This window comes from Pantherophis guttatus, chromosome 5 (assembly GCF_059756535.1).
Source record: "Pantherophis guttatus breed Tessera chromosome 5, ASM5975653v1, whole genome shotgun sequence".
Lineage (NCBI taxonomy): Eukaryota > Metazoa > Chordata > Lepidosauria > Squamata > Colubridae > Pantherophis > Pantherophis guttatus.
The window spans coordinates 107,728,740-107,750,755 of NC_142067.1; the positions used below are offsets into that span (position 1 = coordinate 107,728,740).

The 22,016-nt window shown below is 39.9% G+C and overlaps 1 protein-coding gene across 2 annotated transcripts; it reads left to right on the forward strand.

Annotated features, from left to right (window-relative positions):
* The first annotated feature begins 607 nt into the window (after positions 1–607).
* Positions 608–21,908, forward strand: DCT (dopachrome tautomerase). Of its 2 annotated transcripts, XM_034417419.3 has the most exons (8): positions 608–1,362; positions 8,469–8,768; positions 9,166–9,266; positions 10,814–10,980; positions 13,425–13,604; positions 14,533–14,668; positions 17,138–17,339; positions 18,958–21,908. In XM_034417419.3, exons 1-8 carry the CDS (start codon positions 1,050–1,052, stop codon positions 19,137–19,139), a joined length of 1,581 nt encoding a protein of 526 aa, XP_034273310.2. In that variant the 5' UTR covers positions 608–1,049; the 3' UTR covers positions 19,140–21,908. The 2 variants fall into 2 exon arrangements, with proteins under 2 accessions (XP_034273310.2, XP_087751585.1); XM_087895459.1 differs by lacking the exon at positions 8,469–8,768 and having other exon boundaries at positions 905–1,362.
* Positions 21,909–22,016: the final 108 nt, after the last annotated feature.

Sequence of the window (22,016 nt, forward strand, 5' to 3'; positions counted from 1 at the left end):
TATTAAAAAGTTGTATGGGTTTTTGTTAGAGTTAAAACTGGAAGAAGAACAAGTTAAAGAATCGATGGTAGCATGGGGGAAAATTTTGGGTTATGGGATTGATTTAGAAAAATGGCAAAAATTGTGGTCTCATAACTATAAAATGACAATGTCTACAGCATATAAGGAAAATTTGTATAAGATGTTTTACAGATGGCATTTATCCCCATTGAGAATCGCCAGAATGTTCCAGAACAAATCAGAGAGGTGTTGGAAATGTCATCAGACCCAGATCCTATTACCACATGTGGTGGACATGCCTAGAAGCAAGGAGATATTGGACTAAGATACGCATGTGGTTGGAAAAAATGACAAAGAGACACATAGACTTTAAACCAGAGGTATTTTTATTAGGGATTTTACCAGAAATATATAACAAATGCCTGAATTCAAAGTCTTCTGCCATGTGATAGCTCATGATCCTTTAAAGTGTTCAGAGTGATTTACAACGTTCAAACTATAGATGTTGCGGAGGGGTCTGGATTTTTCCAACCCTTTACAAAAGTCTCAAAGAAACTTGCACCCCTCCGCCCACAGCATGAAGTCTGAGGCTACGGTCTCACAAATCACTGAGCAGAAGAAAAGATGAAGCTGTGGAAATCAAAGATGTTTTGTCTCCCACATCCAGCGCTTCTCCTCCAGCATTCCATAGGTTTTTTATGCTCATAATGTCATGCGCTAATCATAAGGATTTTTCAAAAGGCTAATCCTTCTAATTAGAGTTTACTGACCCCACGTATAAAACCTTAATTTATGGCCTCTTGGCAAACAACAAAGAGCTAAATTGCTTGCCTATTAATCACATTCAATCCTGGGAAACTTGGATTAAGCCAAGACCCCTGGAGGTTAAACTAGTTGCAGTGAGAAGAAAAAAAAAATGTTTCTTGGGTCAGTTCAAATGGGGCTTGCTCATCAGCTGGAAACAGCTAATGACAATCTCTTCACCTATCCTGCATTCAGAACCATAACCTGAGCAGCAGAGTTTTGCAGGCTCTGGAAACTAGATCTTGATGGCATTCCTGCTGCAAGATGAAAATTTGCTTTGCCTGATGCTCTTTGCATATCTGAGCCTTGTTGGGCTTCCATTGACAAAGACCCAATTTCCACGGGTGTGTATGACTGTAGAAAAACTGCAATCCAAGGAGTGCTGTCCAGCTTTGGGGTCGAATCCGAACAATGTGTGTGGTTCACAGCAAGGCAGGGGCACCTGTCAGACGGTACAGGTAGACAGAAGGCCTTGGAGTGGGCCCTACACTCTCCATAACGTGGATGATCGGGAACAATGGCCCCTGAAATTCTTCAACAGAACCTGCCAGTGTACAGGTGAGGAAAAAAAGAGAAGTTCTACAGATGTTTTATGATTAAAGCTTTGTTGCTAGCAGGGAATTTTAGAATTGTAGTTCTGGTATTGCTAGACCGATCACTGTTCTTTGTGATAAGATTCCAACAGAGACTCTTAATATCCTCTTTATTTGATGCTGCTTACCAGTTTTGAAGCCCATGTAGGTAAAACTATATGCTTTGAGCATTCTAAATACCTCTGATAAGCTTTACTAATTGGCTTGGGTATTATTATTATTATTTCTGTCTGTTCACGTTCTGAAAATGCCAGCAAGGCGCATCATAAAAATATCTTGCATTGTCTATTTTAATAATGTGATCACTCCTGAATAAGGCATGTTCATTGGGTGAACTTTGAGTTTTTCCTTTTAAACAATTTTGTGTCTATGAGAAGTGTGTTTTTTGCAAGGAGGGGGGGGAGGACATTGCCTCAAGTGAGATTTTAGGAGGCATACTCCAAAGAGAATTGGTGACAGAAACTGAAAATTATTTCATTTATATTTAAGGTTCATGAGATTACTTTCTACCTAGATATTTTGACTTTTCCCCTCTTTTGTCACAATAAAAATTATAATACAGTCACAAATTTTGAAGTCTCAAGTCTTCGGTGATTAATGTTTGTGCCAATGTGCCAGTTTGGCAACGTTTCGGCAAGCTCTCTACCTTGTCATCTTCTGGCCTTTACTATCAGTTTAGAAGTTGTAAATCCTGCTTCATTATCCTAGCTGCAGCCTGACTGCGTGTTAATGGCCCAGCTTTCTCTGGTTCCCTATTACTAACTGTCAACTGCAAAGAGGTAAGAATTCTAGTAGGTATCACAGCACCACTGGTTGCCTGTTGAGATCTCAGCATATCTTCTAGTTCGGTTCTTTCTCTCTCCCTATTGCTAGCTATCATCTGCAAAGAGGAAAGGATTCTGGCAGGCATTACAGCACCACTGGTTGCCTGTTGGGATCTCTGCCTATCCTCTGATGTTAAAACTCGAGTTTCCCTCAGTGCAGGTCTCCAAATACTTGATAACCTAGAAGCGTCATCACGTCTGTCCATATTCTGCGGCCTCTTTTCAATTTCGATAGCCTCCCTAATTATTCTCTTAGTAAGATGTTCCTCTTTCACCACTGTTCTAGTATTGTTGAAGTCGATCTTATGTCCCGTGGCCTTCATGTGTTGTACCAAGGAAGAAGTTGGCTCTTCTTTTTTCACTGCATTTTTGTGTTCTTCTAAACGCACACCTATTCGTCTATTTGTCTGTCCAATGTAAGATGACTGAGAGGAGGCACATGGCACTTCGTATACCCTTTGATTTTCCAGCTCAATTTTATCCGTGCGGTTTCTTAACATCATCGATATTTTTCTATCTGTGCGGAACACTGTTTTTATTTTGTGTTTCTGTAATATCTTACTAATTTTATCGGTAGTCCCTTTTATATAGGGCAGGATGGCTTTTCCCATATTCTGTTCTTCTTCTTGGGTTTCGCTCTGTCCTGATGTTCCTTGCCTGATTATACTTCTAATTTTATTTTCGTGGAACCCATTTGCCATTAATACCTCTGTGAGAGTCTGAAGCTCTGTTTGTACATGTGCCTCATCTGCTAGACGTTTAGTTCTAGTAATTAAAGTTTTTGCCACTGAATTTTATTTGCGAAGGGTGCTGGTGTGAGTGTGCGTTTAGGTATCTATTTGTGTGTGTCTTCTTTTGGTAGACACTATGTCCTAGGGTGCCATCAGTTTTCTTGTATATTAATACATCTAAGAATGGGAGTTGATTTTCAATCTCCATTTCCATAGTGAACTGTATCTTCGGATGCATGTTATTCAAATGTGCTAGAAAATTGTTTAGCTTGTCTTTTCCATGGGGCTAGATCACAAACGTACCATCTACATATCTGAGCCATAATTTTGGTTTATAAGTAGTTTGTTCCAATGCCTTAATTTCTAATCCCTCCATGAACAGATTGGCAATAACTGGGGAGAGCGGTGATCCCATTGGTGCTCCTTGCATTTGTTTCTATCTTTGCCCTTTGTACATGAAATAGGTGGATTACGACAAAAAGTTGCTCGAGCTCCTCCAGGATGTTACATATAAACCCTTAAGTACTGACCCAACTACATATTTAAAAAAAACTACCAAAACCAAGATAAAGGCCAGTCCCATAGATAAAGAAGTTCAACAAACAATCATCCCTAGAGAGAAGTCATCGAAATTTCTAAAACTATATGGCCTCCCAAAAATACATAAAGAGGGCATACCTCTCAGACCCATAGTTAGCTCCATAGACTCTCCGCTACAAAACTTGGCTAGATATTTAGCCAAACAACTACAACCATTTGTGGAATCGATTGCTTCTTATGTGCAGAACTCATATCATCTCATAGAAATTCTGAGAAACCAATGCATAGAGCAGGGTGACCTACTTGTAAGCTTTGATGTTGTCTCATTATTCACCCAAGTACCCATTATAGAAGCTCTAGCAATGATCAAAAATAAATACCAACCACCAAACCACATCATAAAATTGGCAGACAATTGCCTTTCTAACACCTATTCTACACATCTGTTCATGGAGGGATTAGAAATTGATCAGATGATAGGCAGAGATCCCAACAGGCAACCAGTGGTGCTGTAATGCCTGCCAGAATCCTTTCCTCTTTGCAGTTGACAGTTAGTAATAGGGAACCAGAAAAAGCTGGGCCATTAACACGCAGTCAGACTGCAGCTAGGATAATGAAGCAGGACCCACAACTTCTAAACTGATAGTAAAGGCCAAAAGATGACAAGGTAGAGAGCTTGTTGAAACTTTGCCAAACCTTTAAAGTGTTGGTTAGGATTTTAGCTAGAGTTTTAAAAGACCTTACAAAGTGTTTTGTTGGGATTTTGGAGGATTTTGAGCTGAGATCTTAGCCAGGATTTTAAACATTTTAACTAACGCGGGAAAACACCCGAGATTGAATTTTTTTCATTCATGCTTTCTGGAATTATATCTAATTAAAATATTTAAGAGTTTCAGTCCCAATTTCATTTTTAAGAAGTTTTGGAATATTTTGATATATTTCTTTCTATTGTTTTCAGGTTTTTTTTTTAATATAACTACCTTATGATTGTGATAGGGTCTTTGTTGCAGCATTTCTCTAACATTTATGGTTATATGTCTTCTATGCTTTCTTGACAGATTTATGTTTCATCTGTAAAACATTTTATACCAATTTTCTTAACTTTTCCCCCCTCATAATTCTTCCCATTGGTCCACTGCAAATATTTCTTTAAAATTTTGTATTCATGTTATCATGCAATTTTTAATTTGTTCTTTCATTACCTGCCATCTCTTGGTGGTTTATGTCTGCTCCCTCTTCCCTTCCCTTCCATGAGGCCTCACAATCTCACACAAGGAGGGGCAAAGGATGGACAGAGGTGTTTTCCTGGTCATGTATCTTTGTTTCAACACAGGAACATCTAGGAGTATCATATATCCTGCTCCAAAATATTGTTGGACTCCAACACTACCACTCATTGTGGCCAATCTTGAAGGATTATGGGAATTGTAATCCAACACTATTTGGAGAACATATTTTGCCCACCCTTGTTTTACCCAACCATCTCGTGGCCTAGCAGTCAAACATAGCATCCCAGTAAGGGGACTATTTTGTCTTTTGAGTCAGGCTTGGAGTTTTTTATTTATTTTATTTTATTTATTTATTTGTCAAACACGTATAAGATAACAGATATAAGAATAAACATGATTATGAATACAGGATAAGGATACGAATAAATGGGGACAGTAGGACAGGGACTTTAGGCACGTTGGTGCACTTATGCCCCTTACAGACCTCTTAGGAATGGGGTGAGGTCAATAGTAGATAGTTTGAGAAAGTAACCACAGAGTCAGGTAGTGCATTCCAGGCATTGACCACTCTGTTGCTGAAGTCATATTTTCTGCAATCGAGTTTGGAGCGGTTTACCTTAAGTTTGTAACTATTGTGTGCTCGTGTATTATTGCAGTTGAAGCTGAAGTAGTCATTGACAGGTAGGATGTTGTAGCAAATAATTTTGTGTATTATGCTTAGGTCAAATCGAAGGCGGAGTAATTCTAAATTGTCTAATCCCAAAATTTCAAGCCTGGTGGCCTAAGGTATTCTGTTGTGAGCAGAGGAGTGGACTTGTAGGTTATCGAAATCACGGCAGTAAGAATCTTGAGTTTAATGTTCCACAGCTTACAGAAATCCAGTGCACTTAACATTTCTACAATTGCTGTCATGAGCAAACATGAACATAGCAGTTTTATATGCTTACAATTCTAATTGCCATTAATTCCATGCTAAAAACTGTGTGTATATGGAAGTCTTGAACTGCATTATTGTACATGGTGGACCTTATATTACTTAAGTCTTCCATTTTGTAAATCAGGGATAATTAAATCAGGAAGCCTGACCTATTCTTGTTTTCTTCTGCTAACATACTTCTTGTAAATGTTTATTGTTTGAATGTATTGTAGTAAGTTGATTGGTTTAGAATAGAGGTCATGGGTGCAATTACAAGCAATTACCAGTCATTATTGCTGTGAGACAGCTAATTCCATAATACGTCTTTTCTGAATGCGGTAAGTTCCCATGCATGCAGGCTGTGAAGGGCTAATGGAATTCTTCTTCCCAGGACTATTCTGAAAATAGATTTCTTGAAGGTTCTCATAGAAGTAATCAGAAAAACATTGGAAAGGCCACCAGTGTAATAGTATTTTACTAAACTTTTCTAGTACTCTTTACTGTATCTTTATGATCAATTTGCCAACATAGCTAATAGCAGAAAAACTAATAATTATATGTAAACAAGGTCAGACTATCCCATGCTGAGAATTCTAAGGTTTTGAGCCCCAATCGTTCTAGATAAGGAGAATATAGACCACATTTAAGATGCTCCAGTCATATGCTCCTGCTGGCTTGACTCTAAGAAGGTTTAAGAACATCCTGCCTGGACTCAAACACTGGCAACAGCTAGCAAAATACTTAGTTTGGACTCCCACATATGTTTTTGGACAATCCTCTTGTTTCTGTAACCATCCCATCTTCTGAAAAGCAATGGCCAATCACTTTCCTTTCTGTGAGTAGATCCTGTGTGTGTGTGTCAGTGATGAAATCCAAATTTTTTTACTACTGGTTCTATAGAACCGGTAGTAAAACCGGTGGGAGGCTCTGCCCACCGACCCCGATGTCATCGGGAGGCTTCTGCGCATTCGCATGCAGCCCCATTGCGAACCGGTAGTAAAGGTAAGTAGCACCCACCCTTGTGGTATTTGCCGGTTCTCCGAACTACTCAAAATTTCCGCTACCAGTTCTCCAGAATCTGTCAAAACCTGCTGGATTTCACCCTTGGTGTGTGTGTGTTAACTTATACATACCGTACCTACCGACACAAGTTAAGTTAAATTTATACAAGTAGTCCTCATCTTACGGCCACAATTGAGCCCAAAATTTATGTTGTTAAGTGAGAAATTTGTTAAGTGAATTTTGCCCCATTTTACGACTTTTCTCACCATATTTGTTAAGTGAATCACTGCAGTGTCTTAAACTAGTGACACGGTTGTTAAGTGAATCTGGTTTCCCTGTTGACTTTGCTTGTCAGAACATTGCAAAAGGGGATCACATGACTCTGGGACTCTGCAACCGTCATAAACATGGGTCAGTTGTCAAGCATCCATATGTACGGTAAATCACGTGGGGATCAGAGGTGGGTTCCAGCAGGTTCTGACCAGTTCTGGAGAACCGGTAGTGGAAATTTTGAGTAGTTCGGAGAATGGTAGTAAAAATTGTGACTGGCCCCGCCCCCATCTATTCTCTGCCTCCCAAGTCCCAGCTGATTGGGAGGAAATGGGGATTTTGCAGTAACCTTCCCCTGCCACGCCCACCAAGCAATGCCACGCCCACCAAGCCACACCCACAGAACCGGTAGTAAAAATGTTTGAAACCCACCACTGGTGGGGATGCTGCAATGGTCATAAGTGTAAGAAATGATCATCACTTTTTTCACTTTTTTTTTTGAACAGTCACTAAATGAACTGTTGTAAATCGAGGACTACCTGTAGTTACAAGATTTATAGTTACAAGGCTAAAGCATCATCATGCAAATATGTGTTTTGTCCTTTTATTCCATCTAGAACTTCTATATACTTTCCCTTACCAGCGTTAAGGAAATAGTACAGAGGTTAAGGTTAAGACTTATATCTTTGCCTAGCACACAGAAGCTGGCTACTGTAAAACCCAGTAGAAACATTTTGCCTTTTTTTTTTTTTTAAAGAAATACATTTTTTGTGGATTGCATAGTTTTCTTTCTCTTCTTTTTTTTAAATGTCCAGAATTTGATTGTTTTACTACTTCTAAGTCACATGGAACGCAAGAACTTAGTTCCTAAAGAGTCCAGGTATACTTACGAGCTTGGGGGCCTAACCAGTGGTGAAATGTAAAAATTGTTACTACCGGTTCTGTGGGTGTGGCTTGGTGGGTGGGGGTTAATGTGACTGGGTGGGCATGGCCAACTTATTTTTTTTAACTTTTAAAACCATTTTTTCTACAACCTCTTCAGCCGAAGAGGTTGTAGAAAAAAAGCTTTTAAAAGCCTCTGATGATCCCAGCTGAGCCACGCGATCATCAGAGGCTTTTTTTTTTTTTTACTTTTAAAAGCATTTTTTCAGCCGAAGAGATTGTAGAAAAAATGCTTTTAAAAATAATTTTAAAAAAGCCTCTGATGATTGCGCAGCTCAGCTGGGCATGGCGCGGGGGGGGGGGGGAACGGCAGGGATTTTTTGCTACCGGTTCTCTGAACCACCGGCCTCCATCGCTATTGGATCGGGTGATCCGGTCCGAACCGGGAGCATTTCACCCCTGGGCCTAACTATGTTCAAAGCTGTATTGTGTTCTTAGAAAATGTTATCAAGTCCAAAAGACTTACTTTATAACATGAGCTTGGCTTGTTCCCACAGGGCAACATCTAGCTTTTGTAGGGACAAGTTGTAATCACGTGTGTTTGACATTTATGTTCTTTTCTTGGCATTTTTATTTGTATCCAGCAGTAATATAAATGATGCTGTCTTTTTCTTTAGGATATTTTGCTGGCTATAACTGTGGCGAGTGCAAATTTGGCTGGACAGGGTCCAATTGTGAAGAAAAGAAGCCTCTAGTTGTCCGGAAGAACATCCACTCTTTAACAAATGAAGAGCGAGAACAGTTTTTAGATGCCCTCAATCTTGCCAAAGCTACTATCCATCCTGACTATATGATTGCAACCCATCATTGGTCGAGTCTGCTTGGTCCCAGCAGCAATGAGCCACAAGTCGCAAACTGCAGCATTTATAACTACTATGTGTGGCTTCATTATTATTCAGTCAGAGATACTCTATTAGGTTTGTGCTTTCCAGTTTGGTGGGAGGTTAAGTAGTGAAAAGAATATTGTAGGTAATATGCAGGGAAGGGCTTCAAAAATTTTAGCAAGGAGTTCTCTGCCTGGTTGCTGGGTGGGCATGGCCGTGGCCATGGTGGGCGTGGCCTAATCAGCCTCCTGTACCACAGGGGGGTGGGGCGTTTCTGCCCTCCCTGGGCTCCGGAGGGCGAAAAGGGCCTCCCCAGACTTTAGGGATTAGAGGTTGTGCACCTAAATTATGAAGATTTACAAGACAAAAACAAAGGCTGAAAAATTGGAGAGAAAGAGCAGAAGAAGGAATGGTAGAGAGGTCTTTGTAGATCTAACATACCTTTCAGAGTGTCTTTTTAACTGTAATTTTTGTTTCTCTCTCTTTTCAGGACCAGGTCGTCCCTTTACAGCAATAGATTTCTCCCATCAAGGCCCTGCTTTTGTTACCTGGCATAGGTATCATTTACTACTCTTAGAAAGAGACCTGCAGGTTAGTTGTCATCACTGTCTTCATCGTGTATCTGAAAGAAGCAACCAGGGCATCTCCTGGCCTCCATAATGCTCCAGGAAGGGAAGGATTCTCAATACAAGAAATGAAAAATATGGCTCACTGCATCTTCTACCAGAGCCAAGGTCAGGCAAAGTGGAGGCAGAAAAATGATAAGTTGGTGGGATCAAAACAGAACCGGTAGCAAAAATCCCTACGCCCCCCCCCATGCCCAGCTCAGTCCCACGATCATCAGAGGCTGTTTTTTTTACTTTTAAAAGCATTTTTTTCTCCAACCTCTTCGGATGAAAAAATGCTTTTAAAAGAAAAAAAAAAGCCTCTGATGATCGCGCGGCTCAGCTGGGATCGTCAGAGGCTTTTCAAAGCATTTTTTTCTGCAACCCCTTCGGCCAAAGAGGTTGTAGGAAAAAAAAAAGCCTTTAAAAGCCTCTGGCAATCCCAGCTGACTTGCCTGATCATCAGAGGCTTCTAAAAGCATTTTTTTCTGCAACCTCTTAAGGTTGTAGAAAAAAGGCTTTTAAAAGTAAAAAAAAAAAAAAGTTGGCCATGCCCACCCAGTCACATTACCCCCCCCACCAAGCCACGCCCACAGAAACGGTAGTAACAAATTTTAGATTTCACCCCTGAGTAAGATTTACAATAATGAATATTTACAGGGCCTCTCTGTGATAAACCAAGAAGTGTACATTTTCCTTCTACCTAGCTATTTTTTAAACAGGTTAGTATTTTATAGCTTTTTTAATTTGTTCATTCCATGTTTGAATAGACAGACATGAACCAATAAAATATGTAACAGTCTGTCTTCTTATTCCCAAACCATAAAATGTCCATTTTTCAAACCTTCTTCTTGGTGAACATATTTTTGAAATAGACTGTTACTAACTGATGTTAGTAAAAACATGTATACATTTCCCCAAGGCTCTCTGTATCTTACCATCCTTTTCCTAATAAAGAAGTATAATGCTAAGAAAAATAAATACCCTGAGAATGCATAATGTCTCCAGATATTCTAGACAGACCATTAGAATTCCTCTTATAGCTTGCAGGTAGAAGAACAATGTATTAGCACTAAGAAGAATCTATCTAATTTTGTTGTCACAGTCATCTTTCAAATACTAATACTCCAAGCAAAGCTATATTGAAATGCATCTGTGCTGCTTATTTTGTTGTTGTTGCAATATTGATTGGCTGATGGGGTTCGTTAATGAGAACAGACCAGAAAAAGAAAATAGGGAATATAAACTTATTTTAAAGTACTTTGTGCTATTCTGGTTAACCATTCTATTGCTCTTGGATAGCTTACCGGGTAATGCATGAATCCTGCATTAAAAAAAATAGGTATATGTCAGTTGGCAAATGAAATGGCATGGATCTTATTAATGGAATATATAATTTTAATGAACAAAGTCAAGAGATATTGCAAAGATACGAAAATTTGTTAATGATGTATATGTATCATTGCCAAAGACCAATATAAAGATGTGATTCAATCTCTTTTCTCCATCTCTTCTCCACACCCACATTTTTAGCGACTGATTGGCAATGATACCTTTACATTGCCATTCTGGAATTTTGCTACAGGCAAAAATGAATGCGATGTGTGCACGGATCAACTTTTTGGAGCATCAAGGCCAGATGAGCCGAATCTAATAAGTCGTAATTCAAGATTCTCAGAATGGGAGATAGTTTGCAACAGGTAACAAACATTTTGAGACCAGTGAAACATTGATGTTCAACCTGTCCATACTAATTTCCCATTGCCACTGTGGTTAATTATCTATCTTTCAATTATTTAATCAATATAGAGATTGAATTCAAATACTGTAAATATGCTTCTTAAGAAATCCTCAATATTTTTAAACCAGTGGTGGGATTCAAAAGTTTTTACTACCAGTTCTGTGGGTGTGGCTTGGTGGGTGTGGCATGGCTTGGTGGGCATGGCAGGGGAAGGATACTGTAAAATCTCCATTCCCTCCCCAGTCCAGGGGAAGGTTACTGCAAAATCCCCATTTCCTCCTGATCAGCTGGGACTCAGGAGGCAGAGAATAGATGGGGGCGGGGCCAGTCCGAGGTGGTATTTACTGGTTCTCCGAGCTACTCAAAATTTCCGCTATCGGTTCTCCAGAACTGGCCAGAACCTGCTGAAACCCACCCCTGTTTTAAACATTGAATGATTTATATGATAATTTTCCATTTTACTAAACAATCCTAAGCTTCATGGTATTTCAGTGAGTAGCCTTCAGTAGCCTTGGTGAAGTAACACAAGAGGAAAGGAGACAATATCTAAGGCAACTTCCAATTCCATGATTGACAAAAGGTGATTTATGTAACAAAAACCTATTTGACACATCCTTGGTTCAGGCACAACTTTAGCTGGTGCCACCACTGAGGTAGCAAGGAACATCTTTCTTGATGCTTATGTTTGAACCAAAATATCACCTGTATATGCAAGGATGACTCTGGACCCCAAATACACTTCATGGGGCTTCTTAGAAAGTAAGAAACATGGCAAGAGATCAGTAAGTTGATCTCAAGCAAATTGGAATGGGTTGAAAGGAAGAAAGATCAACCTTATCTTAGGTCAGTGATGGCGAAACTTTTCGGCACCGAGTGCCGAAAAGGTAGCACGGAAACATGCGTGCATGCATGCTCGTTGGAACTGCGCTCTGGAAAAGCTGAACTTCAGGGTTCTAGCACACATGCGTGCCCAATGATCAGCTGGCCGGCATGCATGTGCAGGCTGGTTTTTGGCACTGCCGCATGTGCGAAGGGATCACACTCTGGAAAAGCTGAAGCTGGCGCACATGTGCACCTGACAATCAGCTGACCATGTGCACACTGGTTTTCAGCACTGCCATGCATGCGAAGGACAGCTGATTGTCGCTTGCACATGCACGGCAGAAACCCGAAAGACAAACAGGCAAGGCTGCGCGTACCAGGTGACATGGCTTTGCGTGCCACTTTGGGCATGCTTGCCATAGGTTTGCCATCACGGCCTTAGGTTATGTCTCCCATGACAGCCATTTTGTGAATGGGCAAAAGAACAAGATATTTTCCAAATATTATATAAGCCTCTCAAAAGCTTAAAACCATTAAACCATGTTATGTGAATAAACTCCATGGTCATGTCTTGTCTAATTCTCCTCTCTTCCTCTAATGCAAAATTATTTTCACTAAATTATGAGAAGGAAAACCATTTCTTCCCCATGGGTTGCTTTTGCTCAGGGCCTCCAAGCTACTGATGCCAAAACTTTAACAGGATTAAAGTTAACATTGTTAAGGCCCAAATACTTCGTGTTCAGTTAATGCCAATTATCTGATTTTTTTTCCCTGCAGCACTTTAGCCATTTTAAGAAGTAACATTACATTTTGTTTTACCTCAGAATTGGTAAAACTGATATTTTAAAGAAGTGCTTCTTAAAGAATGGCCCAAAGTCCTCCTCAGGGGTTCGCAAATTCAGATTTATTTGTCAAATGTTTAAAGTATTTGCAAAAATGTAAAATAATGTCGCTCTTATCATTATTTTCATTTGTTAAAAAAGATCAGGTTATTTTCATAAAAATATTTTAATATCTAATCAGTTTAATATTGTTATTTTTATGTGATTCAATAAGTAAACATATATGCAATTGCACAAATATGCAATTTTAATGTTTTAATACAGTAAATATTAACAAATATAGCACAACAAAATCTCTTTTGGAATTCTGCATAATTTTTAAAAGTGAGAAGGGGTCAAGTTAGAATAGTTTCAGAAATCCTGTTCTACGCAATAGTATCTTCCAGTTTTACACAGGACAGCTGTTGTTATCCTGTAAGCAATTTTAGTTGTAAACCTGATCTTGGATGTGTTTTGTATTTTGGCTTTCATCACCCTCAACCTGCACACTAGAGCTGTTATCTGTGCTTATTGCCAAATTGATGTAGAGTGATTATTACCAAATATAGTAGGGTACAGATTATCAAAATTCTGCTAACTGTTTAAAAAATCATTTGTGCTATTAATTTTTTGGGTAACTAATTAAAGGTTTAATTCTTTTCTACTGTGTAAGTCAGTGAAACAAAATTGGTCAGACATTACTAACCAGATCTAACTAACAGATGTAACTATTGCTATTTTGTCTTATTTTGAACCTAAGTTTGAATGATTATAACCGTCTGGTCACGCTGTGTAATGGAAGCAACGAGGGGCCTCTACAGAGGCATCCTTTTAGCAGAGCTGGTGATAAGCTGCCAACCTTGGAGGACATTCAGAAGTGTCTCTCTCTTCAGGACTTTGATAACCCTCCTTTCTTTCGGAATTCTAGATTCAGTTTCAGGTGAGTCCTTTGAATTTCAGAAGAGGTTTTGCTGCTTGACAATGACTTTTACTTCTGGCCAGAGATAGCCAGATGTGACATAGAATAGAATTCTTTATTGGCCAAAGAATTTGTCTCCGGTGCATAAGCTCTCAGTGTACATACAAGCAACAAGTGATAAATCATGATCACAATCATAAAACACCATCATCATAAATCACAAGATACAACAGCGATAGTCATAAGATGCTAAATATGCTATCAACATGAATCATAATAGGATACTGTCAGAGTATGAATATTCATGGACTGGAATAGATCAGCCAATGGGGACTGAATGGAGACATGGTAACAAGGTCAGCGAAATCATAAAATACAAGGTCAAATCATAAAATACAAACAACAAAGTTATAGTCATAAGAAGCTAAGGAAATAGGTAACAGGAAAGCTGAGAAGGTTTGACATCTCAGGGCATAGACAGCATTGTGGGAATTAATTGTTTAGCGGAGTGATGGTATGGGGGAAAAATTGTTCTTGTATTTAGTTGTTTTGGCATGCAATGACCTGTAGTGTTGTCTTGAGGGAAGAAGTTGAAACAGTTTATGTCCAGGATATGAGGGGTCTGTAGATATTTTCTCAGCTCTCTCTCTGGCTCATGCAGTATACACGTCCTTAATGGAAAGTGGACCAGTTGTAATTGTTTTTTTCTGCAGTCCTAACTATCCGCTGAAATCTGTGTCTGTCTTGTTTGGTTTCAGTGCCAAACCAGACAGTTACTGTATAGAGGTGCAAATGACAGACTCAATAATTCCTTTGTAGAACTGTATCAGCAGTTCCTTGGGCAGTCTGATCTTTTTGAGTTGGCGCAGGAAGAACATTTTCTGTTGTGCTTTTTTGATGACATTTTTGATGTTAGGTGTCCATGCCTCTTTATTTGCCTTTGCCACAGGAACACATTGGAAGGTTTTGCTGAACCAGATGGGAACCTTGAGCCGCCAATCATCAGTCTCCATAACTTGATTCACTCTGTTTTGAATGGAACGGGTGCTTTCCCCCACTCTGCGGCAAATGATCCTATTTTTGTGGTATATTCTTTTGCTTTTGTTTTTCCATAAACTTTTAGAATTAAATAAGACTACATAAGAACTTTTCCCCATGTCCAGCAGGAAATGGATTTATGCCCAAAATAGAAATAATATTTTCTACTGATTAGTATATCTGACCTCTATTGACTACTATGCTTTTAGACTGGAATAGCACTAAGCAGGAAGCTGCAAATATGGTAAAAATATTAAGAGGTCAGTTGCAATAGTATGATAGACTATTAGTCTTTTTTAAAATGAGTATTTCATGAGCAACACAAATAAAAACAGCTGCTATCTTGACGTTGTTTTACTGTACATCGTGAACTCCTTTGAGCATACATTAATGGGATACAGAACAAAATTTACATGTTATATATCAACATATGAAAATTTAATTTAAATAGACCATATACATATTTTGGGTTTTATTTAAATTTATAGGGAAGCAAATCAGGCATTTAATTTATCTTGCAAACCACGCAAAATATTCAGTTAATTTTCACTTTTATTCACCATGTTGTTCTTGTACCCGTTGTTGAAACATTATTGTATTTCATATATTCTCTGCTGAAGTCTGAACCACTCAGAAGTTTACAATCAAATCAGGTTATCAGTTACCCCAAATTAGTTACAGTCAGTTACAATTAGTTCTCAATGGTAGAGAAAAGGTATAAGAAAGATAAAATTAAAAGATCCAGTGGTATTTTTCCCCCCATCATTTATCTCATGTATGTTGCTCAGAGATCTGGTGGATTAAGTGAGTTTCAAACATTTGAGAAGCTCTTAATCCCCACATTTGATAGATTAGGAGCCAAAAGTGAATCATATCGGGGGGGGGGATGATATTTGAAGTGATTTTCCTAATCCTGCTCCAGATTTAATCAGTGTTATGAATATTCCAGTTTTTTGCAATAGACAGAATGCCTTATAATGAGATAGTAAAATCTGGTTCATTGTTATTTTAAAATGTAACATTTATTATGCTGTTCTGAAGCCAAGAGTATCCATTACTTTCTATATTATTAAAAACAGCTGAAAAGAAAATAGTATTCTGCAAAGATAGCATATGGACACACACTGAAAGTGTGTTTTTCAGTACTTCACAACAGCCCTTTTGATTCTGGGGGCTAAAGATGTTGTAGGAGGACAGCTATGTCAGTCTGTGGTGGGAAAAAAAATCAGAGTGGGGGGGGAGTCTGATAGATTTTTTTCCAATCAACAAATATTATTAAAAAGCATGAAGCCGCAGCATATGAAAAATTAAACTTTTTAATAAAATCTGTTAGTCAAAAAGGTGCTACCAAAATACTTTTGATTTTCTGTGAGCTCCCTCTGCTGGTTCAATTAGAGTTTGATCCCTGCAACTAGTAGTACAAGTAACCAAAAGAGAAAGAACTTAAACATTCACTCTTAGTAAATTTCAATAAGAGTGCCAAGATTCCTTCTCAGCAGGTTTGAAATAATGGTCTGAAGCAAAGCATCCTCTGAGACCCGGTTTGTAATAAAGAATCTTAACCATCATGAAGAAAAAGCCAATAATATTTGCTTCAAATGGGAAGCCTTTCAAAGATTTGTTCTGGGGTAGTCTCTCTCTTTATAGAGACATGACGAAAGACACAAGGACAAAAACAACAACAAAAACAACAATAGAATCCTCTGTAAGCATTTAGACTTTTTTCTTGAATTCTGAATCCCAAACATCTGGGATTATACGTTGATACTATAGGAAGACTGTGTTTTAAAGACTTCTGTCTGACTGGTGAGCCTGCGTTAAATTTGTCAAAAACTTGTGGATAGGTTTTTTCACACATAGTTTTGTTCTTTTGCCAAAAAACTTCCTTGAAGTCTGTTTGCTTGTACAAAATTGTTCTTAGAACAAGCCTACAGCAGAGGGTGAATGATACTGGCTGAGATGCTGTTTCTGAGCTCTGGCCCAACCCTGATGTTTTAGTTCTGTAGTAAATTTCCAGACACCAGGAGAGCAATTTCCCCACCAATTTGTAGCAGGAACCTAAAGGAAATGGATGAGTGAAGCTTCTGATGGACTTAATGCATTTTAGATGTTGACAGATTCTTTCACGGTGCTGCTGTGTCTCCATCTCAGAGAAGAAGAAAAAACCCTGAAGTTATTTCTGTAGTTATATTCCCCCCCACCTCAATGAACCTGTGGTCCCCAACTATAATAATATTTACCCCTGAGATTTAACCTGAAGCACAGACCAGTTTGCAGATACTACCTGGAAGAGAATATGGATTAATCAGACCTTTTGCAGGACAGAAATGGATAATTCTACCATTTTTCTTCTGCAACATCTTTCATTCTTCAGGACAGAGTAGCTCTTGAGTATGATGGACAAGGACGCATGGTGAATATGGATAGCCAGAAAGTAGTTATGGGTAGTCGTTTGTTTTCATTATATTTGCATTGCCATATTAATCATTTAAGATGAATATCGATTGGAATTACAGGTCCTTCATTCCTTCACTGATGCTATATTTGATGAGTGGATGAAACGATTCAACCCATTGGACAGTGCCTGGCCCCAGGAACTGGCACCCATTGGTCACAACCAGATGTTTAACATGGCGCCCTTCTTCCCTCCTGTTACCAATAAGGAAATGTTTCTAACCGCTGAGCAACTTGGCTATAGCTATGACATTGATCTAGCAGGTAATATTAATTGATCCCCCCCCCTCTGAATTTCAGAATTCTTTCTTTCTGAATTGCACAACAGTCAGGCACCATGTTACTGTAGTTGATGCAAGATCTTTGTGGTTGATGCCATGGAATTAGTCTGCAGGTTTTAAAAGTCCAGCTATTCTCACAGCAACCTTTTGAGCCAGGTGTCAGGGCTGCCTCTGTCCATTTCCTAGGAAAGAAGAATCCTTGGCTCCATAGATTCAGAGAAAAGTACTTTTACTAGGAACGAACCGAAAGCAACAAGTTTCAGGCAAGATCTGAGACAAAGCATGCGAAACAGCAAATTGAAAGAAACTGTAGAGCCCAACCCCCTTGTAGCTAGGCAACCAGAGGGCTGCTGTATACCAAAGCTAGAAGAAATGAACTTGGAGAGATAAGCAAAGCCCAGACCTGTAAATTGCAAAGCTGCAACGAAAGTTTCTCCACTGACTCCTCCCCTTTTGTCCATGGCAGCAAGCGGCAGGCTAGCTGACACCAGGTCAACGGGAAGAAGCTTTAAATCCAAAAGAAAATCGGAACCCTTGTGACCCTGGTTTTTATACTCCCCACATTAAATCCATAATGGCTCTGCTTCTCCCAATTTCAGTACATCGAGGTTACCTCAATGCATCTCTTTTGTTGGTTTTTAAATGCAAACATATACCATATTTTTTGGAGTGTAAGATGCACCTTTTCCCCTCAAAAAAGAGAGTGAAAATCTGGGTGCATCTTATACTCCGAATGTAGCCCTATCCGGCTTCTCAGAGGTTTCAGAGGCTGAAAAAAGCATCAGAAAAGAAGCTTCAGAAAAGAAGCCCCCAAACAGAGCTTCAGAGGCTTTTTTTCTGAAACTCTATTTCGGAGGCTTTCAGAGGCAGGAAAAAAAGTTTTTGCAGGAGCATCTTCTGCCATCCTCCCATCGTCCTGTACGCTCTCACAGAACGGGCCTCCTCAGGGTGCTGTCGGCTAGAAAATGTCGGCTGGCGGCCCCCAGGGGGAGAGCGTTCTCTGTGGGAGCGCCGACCCTCTGGAATGGTTTGCCCACAGAGCTTAGGACAGCCTCCAACCGCCTCTCCTTCCGCCGCAAATTGAAGATGTGGCTCTTTCATCAATTGGATTGAGCCGTCTAGGGGCTTTTACATTGTAATAATTTTAATTAATTTTAACCAGATTTTAATTTACATTTAAATTTAAATTGTTGAATTTTATTCTTTGTAAGCCGCCCTGAGTCCTTCGGGAGAACGGCGGCATATAAATTGCATAAAATAAAATAAATAAAATAAAATAAAACAGAGTTTCAGAAGTTTCAGAGGCAGAAAAAAAAAAAAGGCACAGAGCTCACAACCAAGGAACCTGTTGCTAAAATTCACCTCTGGGAACAGCTGATTGGGGGTATTCTGGGAGGCCGATCCACCTGCCAATCAGCCTTTTTCTTATTTTCCTCTCCAAAGACGAAGGTGCGTCTTATACTCCAAAAAATACGGTAATCCTATTTTTAAGAGCTATAGTGGAGTACCTAATGTTTTTCATGTTTTGTAATATATATCTTTGAAGAGTGGTGTTTACCTACAACATTGTCACACCTCATAATGTTTCTCTACTTTTTCAGAATCTGCTGAAGAATCCCAGGCATGGGCTCTGATGGTGGGATCCACTATTATGGGAGCTCTCATAGTTTTAGTTGTGCTGGTCCTTCTGCTTATCCTCTTACAATACAAGAGACACCGGAAAGGCTTTGAGCCACTAATGAATGCACAGTTCAATGTAAAAAAGTACATGAATGAACCATAGCAGTGAAGTCCTGCTTTACGTTATCTCTCCCCATTTCCCATTAGATCTTGGATTTATTTATAGCACCCCCCCCCAACCTTGGTGGCTTTAAACTGCATGAAATCTTTGGGAAAGGTACTTATTCATCATTATATTCTTTTGGAGAAATTATCTCAGCACAAATTCCTCAAAACTGCAAATAGACAAGACCAGAGTCATAAATTTGAGAGGGGCGGCCATGTATATTGAAGGAGTAAATAAACATATGAGGTCACAAAGAGGGACATAACACTGATTGTACACCCAAGCTCTAAGGATAATGTTTTACATCACCATCATCTACTAGCTAATCACAGAACTGCTCAAATTCGATTGCATGCCTGCTTAGTGTTTCTGTTATTTTACTATTTATTTACTGCACGGTGTTATAAAGAGCACACCTATAACCGCTTTGGTGAGAAAAACCATCAGCATTGCTCCCTTAACTATTTTCTCTTGAGTCTATGCATTCATTCATTTTGGAAGCTAATTCCAGGAATAAATCCCAGGACAATCAACCAAAGAATGAGTGCACAGAAGAGCAACAAAGATGATTAGGGGACTAAAACACGAGGAATGGTTGCAGAACCTGGGTATGTCTAGTCTAACACAGAGAAGGACTATGTGATAGCAGTCTTTCAATAGTTGAGGTACTGTCACAAAGAGAAAGACAACCTATTCTTCAAGGCAGCTGAGAGCAAGACAAGAAATAACAGGTAGAATCCTATCAAAGAGAGATCCAACCTATAACTAAAGAGAAATTTCCGGACAATGAGAACTATCAATGAACAGCTTGTCTCCAGAAGCTGTGAGTGTTCCATCACTGGAGGCTTTTCAGAAGAGATTGCATAGCCATTTGTCCAGAATGATATAGGACCGTGATGGCGAACCTATGGCACGCCTGCCACAGGTGGCACGTGGTGCCATATCTGTGGGCACGTGAGCATTGCCCTAGCTCAGCTCCAGCGCACCGGCCAGCTGATTTTTGAGCCTTCCAGAAGTCAGGAAACGTGCTGTTTCCAGCCTCTGGAGGGCCTCCAGCAGGATGGGGAAGTCTGTTTTTGGCCTCCCCAGGCTCCTAGAAAGACTCTGGACACCCTCTGGAGAGGGTGAAAAACGGGCCCACTGTGCCATTGCGTGCCAAAAGCAGGGGAAGTGCAGAGGGGGTGCTCGTGCATGCGCGGGGAGGGCAAGGTGCATTGAATTATGGCATGCGTGCTCCCCCCGCGCTCCCCCCGCTTTTGGCATACGACGGCAGAAAGGTTCGCCACCACTGGTATAGGATATTTCCTTGAGTTGGAGGTTGGACTAGAAGACCTCTGAGGACCCTTCCAGCTCTGTAATTCTGTTCTATTCAATGTGTAAATAAAAACAGAAAATGAATATTTTACCCATATTTATCTAGAAGTAAATTCTGTGGCATTTGACAAGACTATGTAATGTTCTCCAGTTATGAGCTCTAAGCCAGAGATCCATGTCTCTGTGAAGCTGATCAGTGGTAGGATTCAGCGGGTTCAGGCCAGTTTGGTTGAACTGCTTGTTAAATTGCTGGCTGGCCCCTCCCCTCCCCACCCCTTCCAGGAGTTCCCACCCAGCCCGTTTTGGCTCCCAGGCAAGTGCAGGGAGGCCTACTAGACCCAAAATAGGGCACGGGGTGCGGCATAATCCCCCCACAGCCCATTTTTGCTCCCAGGAGGCTGCAGGGTGGCCTACTAGGCCCAAAACAGGGCTAGGGGGTGATGTGCCCCCCTCCACGGGCCGTTTTTGCTCCTGGGGCGGGTGCAGGAGGCCGAGTGCTGCCTTCATACCCTTGGCCACACTCACCCAGTCGGTCATTAGGGCAGAGAATCGGTTGTTAAATTATTTGAATCCCACCATTGAAACTGATGGATATTGATGCTCAAATCCATTAAAAGCTATTCCTATTATCCACCTTGATATATTAATAACCATCTAAGATTCCAAGAGAGGCTGGATTTAGCTGCCTTTCGGCTGTTTCAGCATATCAGAAATCTGAAGAATTGTAGGTAAAAGAGAATGCAAGCCTACTTAGTTGGTCTAACTAAAGAAACTGCAAAAGCATTTTGTTGCTATTTGTTTTCAGTGACCAGTGGATTGGGAATTCCGAGTTGTTTCCCCCCATAAAAATCCAGAGCCAAAAACTGTGATTTGTTGTTGGCTTCTGATCTGTCAAAAGCTAGGAATCCCAGTTTGCACAAGCCTGGAAACTTTGGAAGTGGACTGAGAGAAATATGGATTATTCCTGTAAAGAGTATACCCTGAGCTACGCCATTTTAAGTACCTTATTTTACCTTGTATAACCTGATTATATAACCAAGCAATAGGAACATGAGAAGAGGAATTGTTTTGCTTCTGTGATGCATGTTTTGAAGGATATATGATGCATATTTTTGAGGAAATAGATGTTCTGGTAAATTCCGAAATGGGCCTGTTTGGGGCCTGCCCATTCCAGAAGCGAAGTCCACAAATAACGATACCAAGTGCATCAGGGGTATTTTTGTAGGGTATTTCTAACGGGAATAATGGAAATTTCCAGGGCGGAACATGTGCCAAATATGTTATATAAGACCTGAAACTAATGCTCTGGCGAACCGTTTGTATCCTGTTGTATTGGACTTCTGTATCCTGAAAACTGTATTTAAACCATGTACGCACAGCACTGAATTGTTCTCTCTCCTCCAGGAGAGAACCCTTTTACAAAAGTTCATAATAAACTGCTTTTGGCTTGTTCATTGTCTCTGTTTTATTCCTTAAAAGGTAATGCTGGTTTCCTGCATTTAACATGGACCTTCCAAAATTATTACAATATTATATGTTGCATGTGAGAAGAAAATTAAT

What these genes read in the sequence shown, in the direction of transcription:
- DCT (XM_034417419.3), top strand. Translation starts at nt 1,050, where the DNA reads ATGGCATTCCTGCTGCAAGATGAAAATTTGCTTTGCCTGATGCTCTTT. An exon ending in AATTCTAGATTCAGTTTCAG is followed by an intron (nt 13,605 to 14,532) that starts GTGAGTCCTTTG and finishes CCTTTGCCACAG; the next exon opens with GAACACATTGGAAGGTTTTG. An exon ending in CTATGACATTGATCTAGCAG is followed by an intron (nt 17,340 to 18,957) that starts GTAATATTAATT and finishes CTACTTTTTCAG; the next exon opens with AATCTGCTGAAGAATCCCAG.